We start from the raw sequence: 21,456 nt of genomic DNA, 5'->3' as shown, positions 1-21,456 counted from the left end.
TTTTTCAATTTTATTAGTTTGATGAAATAAGGCTTCTGATCACTGTCAGACCTAGAGAGGCAACATATTTCTATATTTGAAGACAATTAAGAAGGAACAGTAAAATGGCTCCTAGATGCTTTTTCCTTCAGAAAAGCATCTACAAATAGACTCAGGTTATCAAGAGGGAAAGGGAAAACCACTCCTCTTGTGAGTTGTGCTCCAAGGCACTGGCGAATGTCTCATTCTTCCACCTTGTTTTCATAATTATCTGTTTCTTTAATCTCCTTGAGACTTCCAGGCAAGTTATAAAGAGGCTTCACTTTTCTGATGTAGATGAAGTTAAACAATCTTCGGAAGCTCTGTTTAATAACGGAGGAGGTCATTTTACGGGCTACTTTCTTAAAAAGTTCATAGGTTGTTTTTGCCAACTCCCTGACCAGACGGTCTTCATCCAGAAGCACTCGTTCGACAGCTGTAATGGCAGAAGGGCCCTTAGTTCAAGGCATCTGTCTCAGAGTCTGAGAAGCTCTAACTCTGAACAGCCCCACCTTTCAGAGTCCTCCTCTATTTTCTCCTCCCCCACCCCCAATTTTTATTAATTTGACTGATAGCATCCAGGAAGTTTTATCCAGACATCATTAAAAGAAAAATGGAAATATTCACTAAACATTTATGGAGTGTCTATTATGTGCTGAGCATTTTTCTAGACAGCATATACATAAATTCACGAAGAGGTTCAATATAGCTCATAATAATGAAAAAAGTGAGACTCAGTCTAAATGTTCTTCAATAGGGAACTACTTTAAAATTGGAATAACAGAGCCCAGTTCTTCCTTTGATTCCCCTTCTAACCACCAACCTCCTGCCATCCCTGGCACTGTTATGTATGAATAAATAAAAAAAAGTTATAAAACAGTTAGGGTTGTTTTGAAAATAACCATGTAATAACTAACATTCTTTAAAAACATCTGGGATTACATATATAACTAGAGGCCTGATGCATGAAATTCTTGCAAGAGTAGGCCTTCCTTCCCCCAGCTGCCGGCACCGGCTTCCCTCCGGCCGCCGCCGGCAGGCACCCAGGACCCCGGCTTCCCTCACAGCCCCAGCTTCGTCTGGAAGGTTTTCCAGAAGGATGTCTGGAAGGATGTCTGGTCTAATTAGCATATTATGCTTTTATTATTATAGATGATAGGCTAATATCATTATTTCCAGGTCCTGGGTTTGTGGAAAGTTCTTTCTTTCTTTCTTAAAAAGAAATAGGGAAGCCCAGCCTGCATGGCTCAGTGGTTGAGTGTCGACCTATGAACCAAGAGGTCATGGTTCGCTTCCTGGTCAAAGCACATGCCCAGGTTGCAGGTTTGATCTCCAGTAGGGGGCGTATAGGAGGCAGCTGATTAATGATTCTCTCTCATCATTGATGTTTCTATATCTCTCTCCTCCCTTCCTCTCTGAAATCAATAAAAATATATTTTAAATTATTAAAAAAAGAAATGGGGTGGGGGAAGGACAGATTTAGGAAAAAAGAGAGAGGAAAAGGAGTAGGAGAAGGAGAGAAAGAAGAAAAAGGTTTGGAGAGACATAGAGAATTTACCAGGCAGTCAAGAAATATGTAGTGAATAAATGAGTGAATACATGAATGAATGAAAAAGGAAGGAAGATAATGATGTGTCATTGTAGGTTCATCAGTTATAACAAATATACCATGTGGTGGAGGATGCTGATAATGGGGTGGCTGCACATGTGTGGGTGCAGGAGATATATGGGAAAATTCTATATGTTTCACTCAATTTTGCTGTAAATTTGAAACTGTTCTACCTTGTTTGTAATTCTGATCTCGGTTTGGAAAATAGAGGCTGAGAGAGAGATGCCAAAGATCCCAGCATTTTGATAGAATAAATAATACCCTTCTTGAAGTTTCTCTTAAAGGTGCAGGTGTACATTGCTATCTCCTAAAACTGAATCCTCGGAGGGTAGGGTCTTGGTTTGTTTGCTGCTGTATCTCCAAAATAGAGCTGGGAAAATATCTGTTGGATGAATGAGTGAATCAGTTCTCAACTCTCTGTTGTTCCTAAGAGCTCTAAGTTAGAGAGAGAGAGAGAGAGAGAGAGAGGAGAAAGAGAGAAGGGATGCCCCTTAACCTAGTTCGTCCTTTGATTCCCCCCTTACCACCACCCTCCTTCCATCCCCAGCATCTTTAGAGAACTCATGTGACTAGAATCACAATAGTGAATTTATTTAGACCTGTGCATGCAGATTTCATTATGCCTTCAACACTTACCCTCCATAATGACTTCAATATCATCTCTGAGCAGTAAATGTCTACCCAATATTGCCAAGTATCCTATACACAAAATAAAACCCCAAAACACATTATGAAAATACATTCTCTGATGTTATCTAGCTATTATCATTGCCTTCTTCAAAGCAAAGCATCTTTAGATTATCCTTGGGTCCTCATTTAGTGCTCTCACATACTTATTTATTTAATAAAACTCTTCATTGAAAAATATGTATGTTTGTAAACATGCACACTAACTAATTGCACAGGTCAATGAATGACCACAAAGTGAAGACTTTTAGCTACCATCTAAATGGAAAGTGCCTAGCATCCCAGAAGCCTTCCTTATGCTCTTTCCCAGTCTGCTCCTCTATCCTCAGAATACATTCTTTTGGGTCTGCCTTCTCTTGCTCAGCGTTACCTGGTATTTATCCATGTTCTCTAATGGGGCAATAGTTCATTTATTTTCATTGCTAATGGCAGAGGTTGGCTGTTGAAGTTTTCTTGAAACAGAGCCATGCTCATGGGCTCGTATGTGTACATATCATCTCTGGCTGCTTTCACCCACACCAGTAGACTTGTGACATAGACCAGCCATTTTCAACCTTTTTCATCTCATAGCACACATAAACTAATTGCTGAAATTCTACAGCATACCAAGATATATATTTTTTTGTCGATCTGATAAAAGAATAATTTTGATTCATTCACACCAGATGGCTATTGTTGTGTTGGTTGTTGTCATTTATTTTGACAATCTAAGGGAAAAGAGGTTAGTTCCCTCTATTAAATAGTTAGGTATTGCATGTTTTAAAAATTCTCCCAGGACAGTGGTTGAAAATCACTCACACAGATCATATGGTACTCTAAGCCTGAAATATGTGCTAGTGATATTTCATCCTTATGAATTCAGCATTTTTAATCCATTCTGCTGCTGATGGTCAATATGTGTTTCCAATTTTGGTCTATTATAAATAATGTTATTATTATGGGCATTCTTGTATGTGGATTTTGGTATGCATTTGTATGCATTGATGTTTACTGACCGATGGATATGCTATGTTCACCTTCAATTGTTACTGCCAAACAGTGCAAAGCAGTTGTACTAATTTTTACTCCCCACATCAGTGTGTGAACATTTCTCCACACTCTAACATTTGTTATCATTTGTTAATTTTTTTCCCTTTTAGTTATTCTAATGGGTTTGGTGGTAGTATCACATTGTGATTTTAATTCACTTTATTTGTGATAATTCATAAGAGTTTTGTATACTTATTGGTAATTTGGATATTCTTTTGTGACATGCCCATTCAAGTAAGCCTCTTTCCTGGTTTTATATATAGTTGCCTATATTGTTCTTATTTGTAGGCATTTAAAAAAATTCTGAATACTAATTTTTTTCATTGTTACACACCTTAGGAATACTAGTATCTTCTCTTACCCTGTGGCTAAACTTTCACATTTATATTGTGTGTTTTTTTTAATGAACATGCATCTTTAATTTTTACATAGTCCAATTTATTGTCTTTTCTATTTATGGCTAGTGATTTTTTTGGGTCTGATAGGAAATTTTGGCCTGCCTCAGGAATATTATAATGATATTCTCCAGTATTTAATTCAGAAGCTTTATGGTTTTACCTTTCACACTTTTTGATTGTAGATCCAACTAGAATTATATGTCATACAGTACAAGTCAAGATTTTTTTATGTACCTGTGCAATTGACCCAGCACAATTATGAGAAAAAACTATCTTTTCCTACTACTTTGCAGGATCACTGTATATGTATGGGTCTATTTCTAGGCTTTCCATTCTGTTTCACTGTTCTGTCCATCTTTGCATGAATAACAAATTGTCTACAATTCTGTAACTTTATAATAAATCTATAATAAATCTGGTGGGACTATTAGGCCTCATTTTTTTCTTTAAGGGTATCTTGGCCTTTCACTTTTCTACATACTTTTAGAATAGACTTGTCAAGATCTATGAAATTATTGGTTGGCATTTTTATTTTCAGTTATATAGAACTTGTTGGTTGGTATTTCTCAACAGGTGTGCAGTGGGGATTCTTGATGGGACAATTTGTGAGTAACATTGTCACAATTATTACTGAATATTAAGCATATCCTTGCCCTTTAAATGCATTCATGGGCATTAAATACTGTACCAACCTGGAAGCAAACTGGCAAGGGAGCTGGAGGAGGGGGGGTGGGTTAGACCATAGAGGTCAGCCTGCAGAGGCCCAGAGAAAAGCAAGAATTGGTGGAGACCACGCAGTTAAGTAAATACTGCATGTCTTTTTGCAATAGGTTAGCCATTCATTCTTGAGTTTACTGAATTCCATCCTTTAATTATTTATTCAAGAAGGATTCATGGCAACGCTTTATCCGGAGTCCTTGTGTTTTTTGAAAGTGTTTTCCTGTTATCTTCATAGTTGGGTATAATTTTTCAGTCACAGTTTTTTTCCACTTAGGATTTTGTAGGCATACTCTACTGTATTTTAGAGGTTAAAACTGAAATAGAGAAATCAGATACCAGATTTTTTTTTTAACTTACAAGTGACTTTTTATTGCTTTAATTCTCAAAGAATTCTTTAAATCTGAAGTTCCATAACTTTATAAGGAAATGTCTTAATGTTGCATTCTGTATAAAATATTTATCAAAAAATTATTTACCATCTTAGTATATTTAATCAAGTCTATTTTATTCCTTAAATTATATCTTTGATTACTTTTTTCTGTTCTCATTGTTTATTTAATTAATTTATTTATGCCTATTTGCATCTCTTTTATGAATCTTTCATATCTAATCATTGCTCCTTGATTTTTCAAACTGTTTCTTCCTGGTTTTCATTTCATTTGCTAGTGTTTCTCAACCCTGTACTCCTTATCCCTTACTGGGTTTTCAACAATATGTATTTTCTCTTACGCTGGTTGCAATGCAGTTTTCTTTTGTGATGGTTATATATATTTTTCTTACACATGCCTCCTATGCTTTAGAAGTGTGTTTTTGATGTGCTCCCACTACCCCATCATATATTGGCTGTGTGCTTGTATCTATACTTTAGATCTTTATTTCAAAAAGTTTTTAAGATTCTTGGAGATTTAAAAAATGCATATTTTTATTGATTTCAGAGAGGAAGGGAGATGGAGAGAGAGAGATAGAAACATCAATGATGATAGAGAATCATTGATCAGCTGCCTCCTGAACGCTTTCTACTGGGAATTGAGCCCACAACCCAGGCATGTGCCATGCCCCAGAATCGAACCGTGACCTCCTGGTTCATAGGTTGATACTCAACCACTGAGCCATACCAGCTAGGCATGTAGATTTTTATCATGATTTTCATCTGCTCTGTAGAAACGTTTTATAAAATTTGTTTCTCATTTTCTTTCCTCTCTTTCCCTCTCCTTCCTACTTGGAAATACCTCTGTAGAAAAATAATGCCATTTCTTTTTTAAAAAATTAATTATTTTTTGATCTTGCAATAGTTATATACAGAGGGTAGTTTGTGGAAAGTACCAGGGTAGAATTCAGAATAGAAGGAATTCTTTCTGGTTTGAAATTAAGTTCTTGTGACATCGGGTTGTATGTGTGTGTGTGTGTGTGTGTGTTCCTTTCCTCCTCTCTCACTAGCACAGATCATGAGCTCTAGTGCTGGCCATAATTATTCAGTTTGTCTTCTACTGTAACTGTCGGTCTCCTCTCTACAACCACAATGTGACTGTGCATTTTCTGATTCCTCATTGTCCTGCTACTCCTTGTTGCCACGTAGGGTTAAGTGAAAATCCCATTACCAAGTTAGGAACTCACTTCGTGTCATTCCAAATAAAGCATTGTCAATTTGGATCTTCATGGTGAGAATCTAGTGGGAAAAAACCTCTTTGGTCAGGTTTGCCCAAGATTGAAAACTTTCGTTATCTTCTCTTAGAATCTTCCTGTACTGCCCCCAACCCTACCTTTTTTTTTTTTTTTTTTTTTACTTTTATAGCTCTTCCTCTTCTGTTAGAGTTATGGTTATTGATGCCCAAGTTTTCTTAAAGATGGTGCTTGTATTTTTAGATATTAATCTTATTCCTTGGGTAGTGATTTTTAAGCAGTGAAGGGGATTAATGAGCAGTGGCATGCCATCTGTTAAATTTTGAAATCATCCTTCTTGAATACACTTTGTATAATAATTTAATTACACAGCTATACTCACTGTCTAGTATAAAATATAACTTTATGCTATTCATACATATTGACCTCTATTCATCATAGACACCACCATGATGGGTCCTGTCCATCATAAGCAAAAAATTTTATAATTTTTCTTCAAGGAAGACTTCTAGCTATACCTTTTAAGACAAATGAGGAAATGAGAATTGAATTTTATTTACCTATTAAAATAATGGCTGCTCTCCTCAGGTATACTCGGGAGCTCCTCAAGAATCCCAAGCTATCAGATAGCAAATCTGTAATGTAGCTCCCATGAGAAATAAACTGAGAATAAAAAAATGGGGAGGGAATCACTCTCAGTTGTTGAAAAAGTACATTCGTTTCCTTTCAGAGAGGCTTCCAGAGAAAAGAACCTAATTGCTTATATCAAATAAGGTCCAGTTTAAAACTTGAGATTTCTATGTATGAACCTTTCTGTTTGCAGATATCATTCAGTTAATTATATGATTCTCAACCCTCCCCCTTCAACCCCCGTGTTTCCAGCCTTTGGTTAGCATGCTTCCATCTGTCACTGCAGTTCATGCTGCTGTCAGAGAACCAGCTCATTAGGCAGTGACCAGATATTTCTACTTTTTCTTTTGGTGATCTGAAAAGATGTTCCTATCTTTATACCCACCCAAAGATCCATGTAGCTGGGTTGGAGGAACAAGGGCTAGAGAGGATAAATGTTGAGGAAGAGGAAGGGGTAAATGTTAATTTTCTCTGGCCATAAGCCCTAGCTGTTATCACCCATTTTCTTCGCCTTCCTTCTCCAAGATTCACCCTTGTCCCCAAAACCTTTCCATCGTTTTGAAGATCCTTTCATGTTCTTTCTATAATGTGTGGTGGGAAACACCAAAGGGCCACTTACAATATTGTTGCAGATGTTGAGCACCACCAGCTCAAAACTGTGATGCTCAATGGACCGTGGAAATGTTGACCATTTTAATTGAAAGGCGCAGATTGTCAGTGTATGTTTACATGCCTGCGAAGCAGAAAGAGGTCGATGAGCATCTCTTTGTTCAAGGCCCGTCTCTGCAGAACTAAGGACAAGGTGGCAGGACTTACCATCACGACTCTTGTCTCTATATCCTCCAGAAACAGGACCAGAGGCACCAGGGATTCAAGAATCACGGCATTCAACATCCATGTGTACTGGCTCATGTCTTCGAGTAGTTCACCAAAGTGCCGGATGGCCATGCTCCGAATGCCTGCGTCACTCTGTGATTTGTGCACAGAAAAGACGCATCTGAGGATATTTCTAGGGCTTCTTTCTTTAAACAGTGTGACATATACATTTATATCTATTTACACATGTATATGTATATATACTACATAAGTATGTATTTCATATATGTATACATACGTACACATATATGAAATCATTATAAGTAGGAAAGAGCTTTGAAATGCCCTGGTACCTGTTGAAATCCCAGTTTTGTCCCCCATAGGTTGAACTTTGGGTTTGTATAGTCAGCTCTTGGTTTGATTTTAAATAAGATTTACTGAGGAGGGGAGAAAATGGTGGCAGAATAGACAGACGGGTTCTGAGCCTTGTCCCAGAGATGAAAGAAAGAACAGCTGAGGATTGCACGGGGAGTGTTTTCAGTAAGTTAAGGGACAGCTAAACTCCAGGAGAAGGTGGGGGACTGCTAGACGGGGTTCCCCTGACCTGGCAGCCCCCACTGCCACTGGGTCCTCTCCCGGAGCTACAAGCTTGGACGCGGAGACCACAACATCTTGAAAGGGAAAGTGGATCTTATCGGAAGCCTGAAAATCCAGAACTGCAGCAACCAACGAACAGCTGGGGGCCCCAGAACACCGGTCCCCGATTGGCGCAAACACACAAATTCAGAGGAGCTCTTCACTCCACCATGGAAAGGTCAGATTTCGCCTGGGATAAGGAGAGAGATAACTACATAACCAGACATCTGGAGAAAAGAGACCATGGGGAGACAAAGAAACAGCCCACATATGAAAGAAAAGCAGGCATCACCAGAAAAGGAAGTAAACGAAATAGAGGCAAGCAACCTATCAGAGAAAAAATTCAGAGAAATTGTCATAAGGTGGCTGAAAAGAATGGAAGACAAATTTGACAATAGGAGTAAAAACCAAGAGGAAATGAAGAAGAACCAAGAAGAAATGAAAATGACATTGCTGCTGTAAAGAACTCTATAAAAAGCATCAAGAGTAGACTAGAAGAAGCAGAGGACCACATCAGTGAGCTAGAAGACAAGATGGGAAAAAATACCCAAGTAGAACAGCTTCTAGAAAAAAAATTAAAAAGCAGGAGGAGAGCCTAAGGGAACTTTGGGACAACACAAAACAAAACAACATCCGCATAATAGGGGTTCCAGAAGGAAAGGAAACTGAGCAAAGAATAGAAAACCTGTTTGAAGAAATGATGACAGAAAACTTCCCTGATATAGGGAAGAAAAAAACCCACACAAATCCAAGAAGCTCACAGAGTCCCAAGCAAAATGAACCCCAAAAGACTGACGCCAAGGCACATTATAATTAAATTGGCAAATACCAACGACAAAGTAAGAATCTTAAAAGCGGCCAGAGAGAGACAGAAAGTTACATACAAAGGAACCCCCATCAGACTAGCAACTGATTTCTCAACAGAAACTCATCAGGTCAGAAGGGAATGGAATGAAATATACAAAGTCATGCAAAGGAAGCGTCTGAATCCAAGAATACTGTATCCAGCAAGGCTATCAATCAAAATTGAAGGTGAAATCAGGAGCTTCACAGACAAAAAAGGACTAAGGGAATTTATTACCACCAAACCAGCAATGCAAGAAATGCTAAAGGGTCTGCTGTAAAAAAAAAAAAAAAAAAAAAAAAAAGGAAGTGAAGAAGGAACACGGGTAAAAAATAAAAATGGCGACAAATAAGTACCTATCAATAATAACTTTAAATGTAAATGGATTAAATGCCCCAATCAAAAGACATAGAGTAATGGATTGGATAAGAAAACAAGACCCATATATCTGCTGTCTACAAGAAACCCACCTCAGAAAAAAAGACGAACACAGACTGAGGGTGAAGGGATGGAAAAAGGTTTTTCAGGAGAATGGAAATGAAAAAAAATCTGGGGTAGCAATACTTATATCTAACAAATTAGATCTCAAAGTGAAGGACATAACAAGAATTAAGGAAGGCCACTTCATAATACTAAAGGGAGCAATCCAACAAGAAGAAATAACTCTGGTAAACATATATGCACCCAATATAAGAGCACCCAAATACATAAAAAAACTCCTGAAGGATATCAAGGGAGAGATTAACAGCAATACAATCATAGTAGGAGACTTTAATACCCCACTATTACCATTGGACAAATCATCTAAACAAAAAATCAGCAAAGAAACATCAATCCTAAATGACTCACTAGACCAGTTGGAATTAATTGACATCTTTAGAACATTTCACCCCAAAGCCACAGAATATACATTCTTCTCAAGTGCACATGGGTCATTTTCAAAGATAGATCATATGTTGTGACATAGGCAAAGTCTCTTCAGATCCCAGAAGATAGAAATCATATCAAGCATCTTCTCAGATCACAGTGGCATAAAACTGGAAATTAACTACAGTAAAAACAATCCAAAGAAATCTAACACATGGAGACTAAACAGCATGCTATTAAACAATGACTGGGTTACCAGAGAGATCAAGGAAGTAATAAAAAACATCATAGCAACAAATGACAATGAAAACACAACAATCCAAAATCTATGGGACACAGTGAAAGCAGTCTTGAGAGGGAAGTTCATAGCTCTACAAGCCTACTGCAAAAAACAAGAAACAATGGTAATAAATTACCTAACCCTACAACTCAAAGAGTTAGAAAAAGAACAACAAGAAAGGCCCAGTGTAAGCAGAAGGAAGGAAATAATAAAAATCAGAGCAGAGATAAACGACATAGAGACCAAAGAAACAATACAAAAGATCAACAAAACCAAGAGCTGGTTCTTTGAAAGGATAAACAAGATTGATGGACCTCTAGCCAGGCTCACCAAGAAGCAAAGAGAGAGGACCCAAATAAACAAAATCAGAAATGAAAGAGGTGAAATAACAACAGACCCCACCGAAATACAAAGGATTGTTAAAAAATACTACGAACAACTCTATTCCAAAAAGCTGGACAACCTGGAGGAAATGGACATATTCCTAGAAAAATATAACCTTCCAAAACTCAATCAGGAAGAATCTAAACAGCTCAATAGGCCAGTAACTATGGAAGAAATTGAAGCAGTCATCAAAAAGCTTCTGGCAAACAAAAGCCCAGGGCCAGACAGCTTCACAGGAGAGTTATACCAAACATTCAAGGAAGAACTAAAACCTATCCTCCTCAGACTATTCCAAAAAATTTAAGAGGAAGGAACACTTCCAAGCTCCTTCTATGAAGCCAGCATCACCCTAATACCAAAACCAGATAAAGACAACACAATGAAAGAGAATTACAGGCCAATATCCCTCATGAACATAGATGCCAAAATCCTCAACAAAATTCTAGCAAATTGGCTCCAGCAGTACATCAGAAAGATCAGACACCATGACCAAGTAGGATTTATCCCAGGAATGCAAGGATGGTACAATATCTGCAAATCAATAAATGTGATACATCACATAAACAAATTGAGAGATAAAAATCACATAGTCATATCAATTGATGGAGAAAAAGCATTCGACAAAATCCAACACCCTTTCTTGATAAAAACTCTCAACAAGGTGGGAATAGAAGGATCATACATCAACATAATAAAAGCTATATATGATTAACCCACAGCTAACATCATACTCAATGGGCAAAAACTAAAACCATTTCCCTTAAGAACAGGAACAAGACAGGGATGCTCACTCTCACCACTCCTGTTTGACATAGTCCTGGAAGTATTAGCCATTGCAATTAGACAAGAAGAAGAAATAAAAGGCATCCAAATTGGAAAAGAAGAAGTAAAGCTGTCCTTATTTGCAGATGAGATGATATTGTCCATAAAAAAACCAAAAGAGCCGAAACTGGTTTGGCTCAGTGGATAGAGCGTCGATCTGCGGACTGAAAGGTCCCAGGTTCGATTCCGGTCAAGGGCATGTACCTTGGTTGCGGGCACATCCCTGGTGGGGTGTGTGCAGGAGGCAGCTGGTCGATGTTTCTCTCTCATCGATATTTCTAGCTCTCTATCCCTCTCCCTTCCTCTCTGTAAAAAAATCAATAAAATATATTTTAAAAAAACAACACCGAAAGACTCCATCAAAAAACTAATAGACTTAATAAATGAATTTGGCAATGTAGCAGGATACAAAATTAAATGCCAAGAAATCTATGGCATTTCTGTACACCAATAGTGAACTTACAGAAAGAGAGACTAATAAAGCAATCCCATTTACCATCGCACCAAAAAAATTAAGATACCTAATTACTTAACTAAGTAAGTAAAAGACCTATACATGGAAAACTACACGACACTGAAAAAAGAGATAGAGGAAGACATAAACAGATGGAAGAACATACCATGTTCATGGATTGGTAGAATCAACATCATTAAAATGTCTATACTACCCACAGAAATCTATAGATTCAATGCAATCCCCATTAAAATACCAATGGCATATTTCACAGACCTAGAACAAACTCTCCAAAAATTCATCTGGAATAAAAAAAGACCCCGAATAGCCACAGCAATCCTGAGAAAGAAGAATAAAGTAGGAGGGATCTCAATACCAGATTTCAAGCTGTATTACAAAGCCACTGTTCTCAAAACAGCCTGGTATTGGCACAAGACAAGAACAGACATATAGATCAATGGAATAGAATAGAGAATTCAGATATCAACCTAAACCACTATGCTCAATTAATATTTGACAAAGGAGGCATGAACATACAATGGAGTCAAGACAGTCTCTTCAACAAATGGTGTTGGGAAAATTGGACAGATACATGCAAAAATATGAAACTAGATCATCAACTTACACCATACACAAAAATAAACTCAAAATGGATACAGGACTTAAACATAAGATGGGAAACCATAAAAATACTAGAGGAATCCACAGGCAGCAAAATCTCAGACATATGCTGAAAGAACTTCTTCACTGATACTGTCCCTAGGGCAATGGAAGCTAAAGAGAAAATTAACCGTTGGGACTACATCAAAATAAAAAGCTTTATTACAGTAAAAGAAACCATCAACAAAACAACAAGAAAGCCCACTGTATGGGAGAACATATTTGCAAATGTTATCACTGATAAAGGTTTAATCTCCAACATCTATAGGCAGCTTATACAACTTAATAAAAGGAAGATAAATGATCCAATAAAAAAATGGGCAATGGACCTAAATAGAATCTTTTCGAAAGAGGACATAAGGAAGGCCAAGAGACACATGAAAACATGCTCTAAGTCACTAATTATCCGAGAGATGCAAATCCAAACAACAATGTGGTACCATCTCACACCTGTCAGAATGGCTATCATCAACAAATCAACAAACGACAAGTGTTGGCGAGGATGTGGAGAAAAAGGAACACTCGTGCACTGCTGGTGGGGATGCAGACTGGTGCAGCCACTGTGGAGAACAGTATGGAGTTTCCTCAAAAAACTGAAAATGGAACTCCCATTTGACTCTGTAATCCCACTCCTAGGAATATATCCTAAGAAACTAGAAACACCAATCAGAAAGGATATATGCACCCCTATGTTCATAGCAGCACAATTGACAATAGCTAAGATTTGGAAACAGCCTAGGTGCCCGTCAGCAGATGACTGGATCAGAAAACTGTGGTACATCTATACAATGGAATACTACGCTGCCATAAAAAAGAAGGAATTCTTACCATTTGCAGCAACCTGGATGGAACTGGAGAACATTATGCTAAGTGAAATAAGCCAGTCAATGAAAGAAAAGTACCACATGATCTCACTCATTTATGGATAATAAAGAACATTATAAACTGATGAACAAAAAGATAGATATAGAGAGAGTAAAGCATCAAATAGACTGTCAAATTACAGCGGGGAGATTAGGGAGAAGTGGGGGAGATAAGACATCAACCGAAGGACTTGTATGCATGCATATAAGCATAACCAATGGACGCAAAACACTGGGGAGTGAGGGCATGTATGGGAGTGGGGTGGGAGGGGCAATGGTAAGATATGTACACATATAATACCTTAATAAAAAAATGAAAAAAAAAATAAGATTTACTTATCAGAGTTCAGATTGCCTTTCAAATGTGAACAGTAAGTTTGTTAAATTTAGAAAGATAGTATTGCATAATATCTTAAACATAGAAATTCCAATAATCTGTTGAACTTAGAGTTAATTTCCCTAAAGATACATAGAGTAACAATGCTGCATTCAAATGTCAGAGGCTTTTGCAGAGTGGCCAGTGAATACTAAAGGGCGAGCTTGGCATACTGACAGAACCAGGTTTCCCAGGGTTTGCTTATGCCAAATGGGAAGGTGGATTGGATTATAAAGATTCTAGAAGAGAAAAATTGCAAGTGAGAAGAAGAGGTCAAATTTTGAAAATATAATATTACCTCCCAGTTTTTCAGAAAAGTTTATGATTTAATATTTTTTAAAAAATTGATTCCTTTCTGTCCTCAGGAATATATCAGAAATACTCCCAACAAAAGAACCAGTGGCTAATCTGTTCCTTCCCAGGGGTTTACATTAATGGGTTTCAAAGTCTAACCCTAAAGCAGTGGCAATTAAATCATGTTACAGGGGCTGGACAGTGATGTAAATGAACCAAGTGGGAGGCATTTAAAGAAAGCAGGGTGATGATGAAATGGGGGACAGAAGAGAGCTCTGGCCTCTCTCTCAAAGTCACCCCGCTCCCCAGACTGTGGCCAAGTGGGTTTGTGGGTCCAGTATTCCAAGATCTTCTGACATTTCATTCACAGTTCAGATTTTTATGAACAATCTCCCAGTTTAAAAATATCAAACTTATGCCAGGCTGGTGTGGTTCAGTGGTAGAACGTCAACCTATGAACCAGGAGGTCATGGTTCAATTCCTGGTCAGGGCATATGCCCAGGTTGTGGACTTGATTCCCAGTGTCGGGTGTGCAGGAGGCAGCCGATAGATGATTCTCATCATTGATGTTTCTGTCTCTCTCTCCCTCTCTGAAATCAATAAAAATAATTTTAAAAAATCAACTTAACACATTCCTGCAAGTTGCAATCACCTATGGGCTACCTGTTTGACTCCTTGGACTACAGAAAGACATGCTAACCATGGAAATGCTATTCAGCATATCCCTCCAAGATGTATATACACTATAAAATCGGATAAAGCTCAATTATGAAAATGAAATGTATTTTAATAAACACTGTCTTTATAATTATTCAAAGTATGTGTTTACTTTTTTGGGAGACACCCTGTGTATATAGGCAGGTGGAAAGAGCTTTGACATGCCCTGGTACCTGTTGAAATCCCAGTTTTTTCCCCCATAGGTTGAATAAATGTGATCATTTTTAATTTTTTTTACTTTTAATGTGGAGAAAAATGGTAACATAGGCTCATTAATATCCTAATACTTTTCCAATATTCTGACTTCAAGTAATGACAGGGTAAATTGATACTTGATAGAGAGGGAGAGAGCGATAGAAACATCAACAATGAGAGAGAATCATTTGATCAGCTGCCTCCTGCACTCCCTGTACCGGGGATTGAGCCTGCAACCCGGGCATGTGCCCTGACTGGGAATTGAACTGTGACCTCTTGGTTCATAGGTCAACATTCAACCACTGAGCAACACTGGCTGGGCATGATTTCATTTTGAAAAAAATTTTTACATGGATATTCTACTTATTTACATTTCTTTGCCTCTGTTTCCTTATATGTAACCTAGATAATAGTAATCCATAGTAAATGCTCAATAAATTTTAGCCACTATTATTATTACTATTATCATTATGTCCTTTATAAAACTAACTAGAGGTCTGGTGCACGACATTCGTGCACTCAGGTGGGGGTGGGGGGAGCCTGTGCCCTCTCGCACTCCGGGAGCCCTTGGGGGATGTCTGACTGATGGCTTAGGCCCACTCCCCTAAACCAGCAGTCTGACATCCCCCAAGGGGTCCTTAGCACTGCTGCAGAGGCGGGAGAGGCTCCCGCCACCGCCGCTGTGCTCACCAACCATGAGCCCAGCTCAGGGCTTCTGGCTGAGCTGCGCTTCCACTGTGGGAGCACACTGACTACCAGGGGGCAGGTCCTGGGTTGAGCGTCTGTCCTCTGGTGGTCAGTGCATGTCATAGCGACCGGTCGTTCTGCAGTTCGGTCAATTTGCATATTAGCCTTTTATTATACAGGATTTTTGCCACTAAATTCCTTCTTTCTATAGTTTAATATGTGTTCTTCATCTGTGAAATCTTTTGGTAAAATAATTTACTATGAAATAATTCTTTGGTTCACAAATAAATCATTCCAAAAACCTTTAAAAATAGATTCCATTCAATAATAAAGATAAATTAAAAAATAGATTTCCTCATGGCATATCAAAATGCCTGGCTTATTAAAATAAATTACTGTCATCCAACTTGTCTGGAACACATTTAACATACAAAATGAGGATTTTCAAAATATACAACTTTTTGATGAGGTACTTTTTTAACTAAAAGTTTTATATGATGATAAGAAACCCATTTGGGGAATTACACATCATTTCTAATTCCCATAAGACACCTGCTACACTCTCTCTTTTACAGTTGGGACACTGAAACACTAAGAGACTGAATCACCCGCTCCAGATTTCACAGCTAGTAAGAGACAGAGCAGGATTTGAACCCAGGAAATCCAGATCCAGGGTTAACCAATATATAACCACTTAGCTACAATTTCTTTTTCATCCAAAGACAAAGGCTATTCTTTAATTCTCCTTTCTTATGGGTAGACTTTTCCAGGTTTTCATAGTATAATTACAAAAAAATATATATAGTACTTACCTGATTAATGTTATCTCAAAAAGAAATGTTGGCTCTGCACAAAATGACTAGCTTCTGTTGACTTATTCTGGGATATAACATCATTGCCTCAGCTGGTACTTCAGCTGAACTATAAAACCTAATGATCTCACACATCTTACTGTGTAACTCACATGATCCATCAGAGGGCAGTAGCTGGTAGCAATTCTGGTACACAAAGACGAGTAGATCACCTTGTCCAGTTTGTTTAAAAGTCTCCGAAGGGTAAACAAGGCCCGAATTACAACAGTCTTGTCTTTGGAAAAGAAGGCATCCAAGATGGATAGCACTAAGCTGCAGACACTTTCTATCTACATATGAAAGGAGGAAAATGGTGGGATTTGGGAAGCAGAAGGAGACTTGAGCTAGCATTTGGTATGCACACGTCTGCATTTGGGCAGCATGCAGCAGTGTGCTGGAGCTGGCTCACAAGAGTCAGTGGTCAAAAATTTTGTGAGCTGATCATTAGAAATCACTACTAAAAATTAAATTTAGAAACAAAAACAATGGCAATAAATACTCAAAACATCACTTCCTATTTATTTTACTATATTTTACTCTTATATGCCCTTGAGGTTATTTACATGTATTATATCTGTATGATGTGCTATGGTGCACCTCTTCCCAACTCTGTGTTTAATGATGTCCCTTTGATAGCTTCAAGTCAGTCATGGTGGGAGTATTTAAACCACGGAAATTTGTCTTATTTCCATTGAGCTGATTGCTAAACATTTACCAACATACTACTGGCAGCATGCCCTCTAAACTAGGTGATGATGACCTGCTTGGACACGAGAGCCACTGAGGTCCTGTGCCAGGTCATGGGAGTCAGTTGAAGATCAGAGACAATCAGAATTTAAGGCAAGGTAAAACATGAACAGGAGACACCAAAGGAGAAAAAGAAAGGCTGGAAAGAAAAGTAAAATAAATAAATAGTATTTGCCAAAATAATAGCCAAAGGCTGCTGTGTATGGCAGGAAAGTTGAGTCTTTACCAATAGATAGTGTATGAAACCTCAATCTAGTACTTTCACTCTCCTAAATAACCTTGACACCAAATTTCCCCTCAGGTGTTCATAACACTGGGAAGAGTGCTAGACAAGGCAATAACTAACTTTCTGTTCATTAAAAGAATGTACATCGATTTGTATGATTTATTTAAAGCAAATAGACCTTGGCTCATTTCACTTTAAATGCAAAATGGTTGCCCTCTGACTGGCTTAAGTTTTCAGAGATTATGTTTAATAGACAAACAAGGATTTGTTATTAAATATATTATTAAACCAACAGTGATTTATAGAACAGCTACGCGCTCAGCACTGCGCAAAGTACATTGAAATTTACAAGGGAATTACAAAACATAGGGGTACACTTAGGTTCAAACTTCCTGGAAGGTAAGATATAGTGATATGACTCAGCAGGAATAATATAGGGCAGTGTCAGAATCACCTGGAGGACTTTTGAAAACACAAATGGGTGGGGCCCAACCCCAGTATTTCTGATTCCATAGGCCTGACCCAGGGCCTGACACATTGCATTTCTTTTTAAAAAATTATTATTTAAAATATTACATATGTCTCCTTTTTCCTCCATCGACTCCTTCCTGACCACTCCAACCCCCACGTTGCATTTCTTTTAAGTTTCAAGGACATGCTGATACTGCTGGTTCAGAATTATATGTGGATAAGCACAGATATAAAATATTGTATAAGCAAGTGCACATAGCTGGTGTGGCTCTGAGAGAGATGAGGCTGCTAAAGATCAGAACAGTCAGTGGAATTTGACTATAACTGACCATTGAAAAAGAAAAATGTGACTATGTATAGGTGACAGAGGAAAGTGTTATTATCATTGGAAGGAAAAGCTTGAGTGAGTGCTGGGAGATGGTGATTAACATGCATGCACATGTATATGTTGGAAGGGAAATTAATGTGTGTGGTTTAGATTGTAAGAAGAGTGTTCATGTAGAGTGATGCTGATAAATTCTGAGTGCTAAGAATGATTTTCTGGGAAAAATATGAATTAGGTGATAAAGCCACTAAATTGACTTAACACATTCCTTCCAGTCAACCCAGATCCCTTAGTGATAAAGCATCAGTAAGGATATCGAACAATATCAAGTCTCAGACTGTGACCTGGATGGTGCTGAGAGACACAAATCACACACACACATACCTGGTTGATCACTGGCGCCATGGAGGCGATTTTCTGCAGGCTCAGTTTGCTAACTGCAGGATTGGAGTCATTGACCCAGTTCCTGAAGAGAACCAGAAATTCTTCTGGGAATGGGTCCTTGAAGAATTTGTTCAGAAGCTGAAAGAAAACAGCTATTACGTTCCTAAGAAGAATAAAGGCCAATGCGCAATTTCTGTTTCAGGCATAAAAATCAAGACATTTTCAGTAACACTGGAACACAAGTCACACTCAAACTCCGAATACTTATACGTATTCCTGTGGTGACATCACCCTACAGCAACTGGAAAAGGCATACTTTTTCTTTTATAATCAGTAACTCATCGATGGAGTGATAATTTGGTATCATGTGAATACTGTGTTGTCCAGTAACTTTTCACTTAATGGTTTTAAAATTATTGATTTTTTTCTTCACTCGTTAATTTATTACATTGAGTCTTGCAAATAGTGATGTTTTTTATGTTTAGCATTTTTCTACATTTATTGGTCTCCCCCCTCCCAGCCCAGCTTTCCAGTTTTGAGTATTACCAAGGACTTATGCATTAAAATGTTTTCAATATATTATAGTTATTTGCAGTTAATATTTCTTTTGATACTCAAATTTGGACAGTAGGACCCCTACACGTTGACTCTTATGTTCTTTTGACATGATCCATCTCCCTTTGAGCACTTCTTTGCTTGTGGAAAAATGAGATGTCCCAGGTTCATCTTATATTTTCCTTGCCCCCTGAAATTATCCATTTCTTTAAGGAGACATGGTTCTTTTCAGTGAGTAATGGTATTGAGACATCATTAGAAGTGGGTACTAGAGTACACTAATTGTTATTGGTATATTATGTCTTCTGGGTCTTCCTTTACTTGAACTAGGAAATACATTTTTTTTTACTTGTAAGTTCATTTTGACAGTGCTAATATATTAAATTCAAATATAACACAGTTTATGTTAACTTTTTATGGTTTTATGTTTGCCTCATCTTTCTCTTACCTGGAAAACCTTGGTGCATAATAATACTAATATGTGTAATTATTTGCTTTTTGCTTTATAATGCAAACCATAGCTTTAAAATTATGATATCAACATACAATATTAATTTACCTCCTGAGTAAAAGTATTTTAAAAAATATTTTTGTCCTTAAAATATATCTCAATAAGGATGTATAGTCAAAGCACTATGTTCTAAAGTTACTTGATATCCTTCACAAATTTGTGTGTGAGAGGGAGAGAAAGAGAGAGAGAGGATCATACAATTCATTGAGAAAATACTAAGGTCATAATAGGTAAGTAGACAAAGAAGAAATGAGATTATCCACAAAATGGAACTTTAAAAACCAAGGTGAAAACACATGATTCAAGAAAAAAAAAAGTAATGCTTTAAACAGAGGTAATAATATTATCCTCATTTTTCATGCATTAGGATCATGTAAATCAACTAAAATATTATTAGAATTACTGTAAGAGCATAGGAAAGTAGCTGAATTCAAGAAAATAGTTTAATTGTCCTGAACATTCAGCAACAATGAGCTTGAGAATCTAAATTAAAAAGCCACATTCACACTAACAATTTAAAATAATATAAGCTAACTTAATCCCAAAATAAATGTATAAAATTTATATGAAAATGACAAAATATTCAATAAAAATATTATAAAAATATCAACTTTTCCTAAGAAGCTCATAGCATTAATGTAATTACAGTATTTTCAGCAAAAGTTTATTTTTCTTCAAACCTAGCAAAGTTATTTTAAAACTTAACTAGAAGAACAAATATATAGGAAGGACAGAAGAAGTTTTGAAGAGTTGAGGAGAACATGGTTTGCTAGATATTAACATTTATGCAAATGGCCATAATTCAACAGTGTGATGCTTCCACAAGAATGAAAATGAATGGAACCCAGGAGAGTCACTTGAGACAGACCCTAGAATGTGTGCTTGTGTGTATGTGTGTATGTATATGAAATAATAAAGTTAATGAAGGTAGTATCACTAGTGAGTAGTGAATTTAATGCATACTAATTAAATAATGCTCAGTTATATAGTTGATTATATAGGAAAACTAAAGTTAGATCCAAAAGGATTTCCTTAATTTGTTTGACTCTAGTATGGCATTACAATTTATGGTGTAATATTCATATACAAAGTAATAGAGTTCTACATCTTCATTTCACCCAGTTGTTTGGCCCATTCTCAACCCCGCCCTAGAAAGCTTTAAGTATTATTTAGATCCAAGATGTTACCTACTAACTTTAGTAAACTAAATTATCCCTCCATATACTTCAACAGGCATGCAAAGATATATGAATGGTATTTCAAAAATAATTAGTGTTTGTGCAAATCTCCAGGAAATGACAAAAGCCAACTCCTGGAGCAGGCTGAGGGTTCAACTCTCCCATATTCCAGATCTGTCTCTACCTTACCCCCTCAACCTCAGACATCTGTCATTGTCTTAACTTGTGGTAAAATAAATATTCAGAGAGGGATATAAAAGGTCGGCGTGTTGGGTAAGTTTGGGTAAGAAAAGGGAGTAAGAACTCAGTTGTTCACAGTCTCCTAATAAAATTCACCTCAGTAAGGAAAATTACTGTGATCACACCCTCCTCTGTTCTTCTAGGACCTTCCACTGAGAGCTTGTAGAGATAATGTAGGGTCTCTGGAAATTGCGGAAAGTTATGTTCAGCGAGAGTTCTGTAAAGACGAGGCACTGAATTAGCAATGATAAGAATACCTTCTGCATCTGTAAATGATAATGGTGGTAAAGAGAGAATTAGTATCTTTATATTTTGTACCACCCAGATAACAAGAAAGTTATTCTCTGATACTCCCTAATCCA

At 37.3% G+C, this 21,456-nt stretch overlaps 1 protein-coding gene across 1 annotated transcript in view; it reads right to left on the bottom strand.

Moving 5' to 3' along the window:
• Nucleotides 1-221: 221 nt before the first annotated feature.
• Nucleotides 222-21,456, bottom strand: part of MROH9 (maestro heat like repeat family member 9) — a gene marked incomplete at both ends in the record, with an annotated part of 76,937 nt that continues 55,702 nt past the window's right edge. Inside the window, 7 exons of the mRNA XM_079762047.1 lie at nt 222-454; nt 2,264-2,326; nt 6,076-6,127; nt 7,528-7,680; nt 16,571-16,747; nt 18,611-18,748; nt 21,191-21,311. Coding sequence (XP_079618173.1) covers nt 222-454; nt 2,264-2,326; nt 6,076-6,127; nt 7,528-7,680; nt 16,571-16,747; nt 18,611-18,748; nt 21,191-21,311 — 937 coding nt within the window. The remainder of the gene's footprint in view (nt 455-2,263; nt 2,327-6,075; nt 6,128-7,527; nt 7,681-16,570; nt 16,748-18,610; nt 18,749-21,190; nt 21,312-21,456) is intronic.

This window comes from Cnephaeus nilssonii (assembly GCF_951640355.1).
Source record: "Cnephaeus nilssonii genome assembly, chromosome: 21".
Taxonomy (NCBI): domain Eukaryota; kingdom Metazoa; phylum Chordata; class Mammalia; order Chiroptera; family Vespertilionidae; genus Cnephaeus; species Cnephaeus nilssonii.
This window is presented reverse-complemented; position numbering and strand designations above follow the sequence as displayed.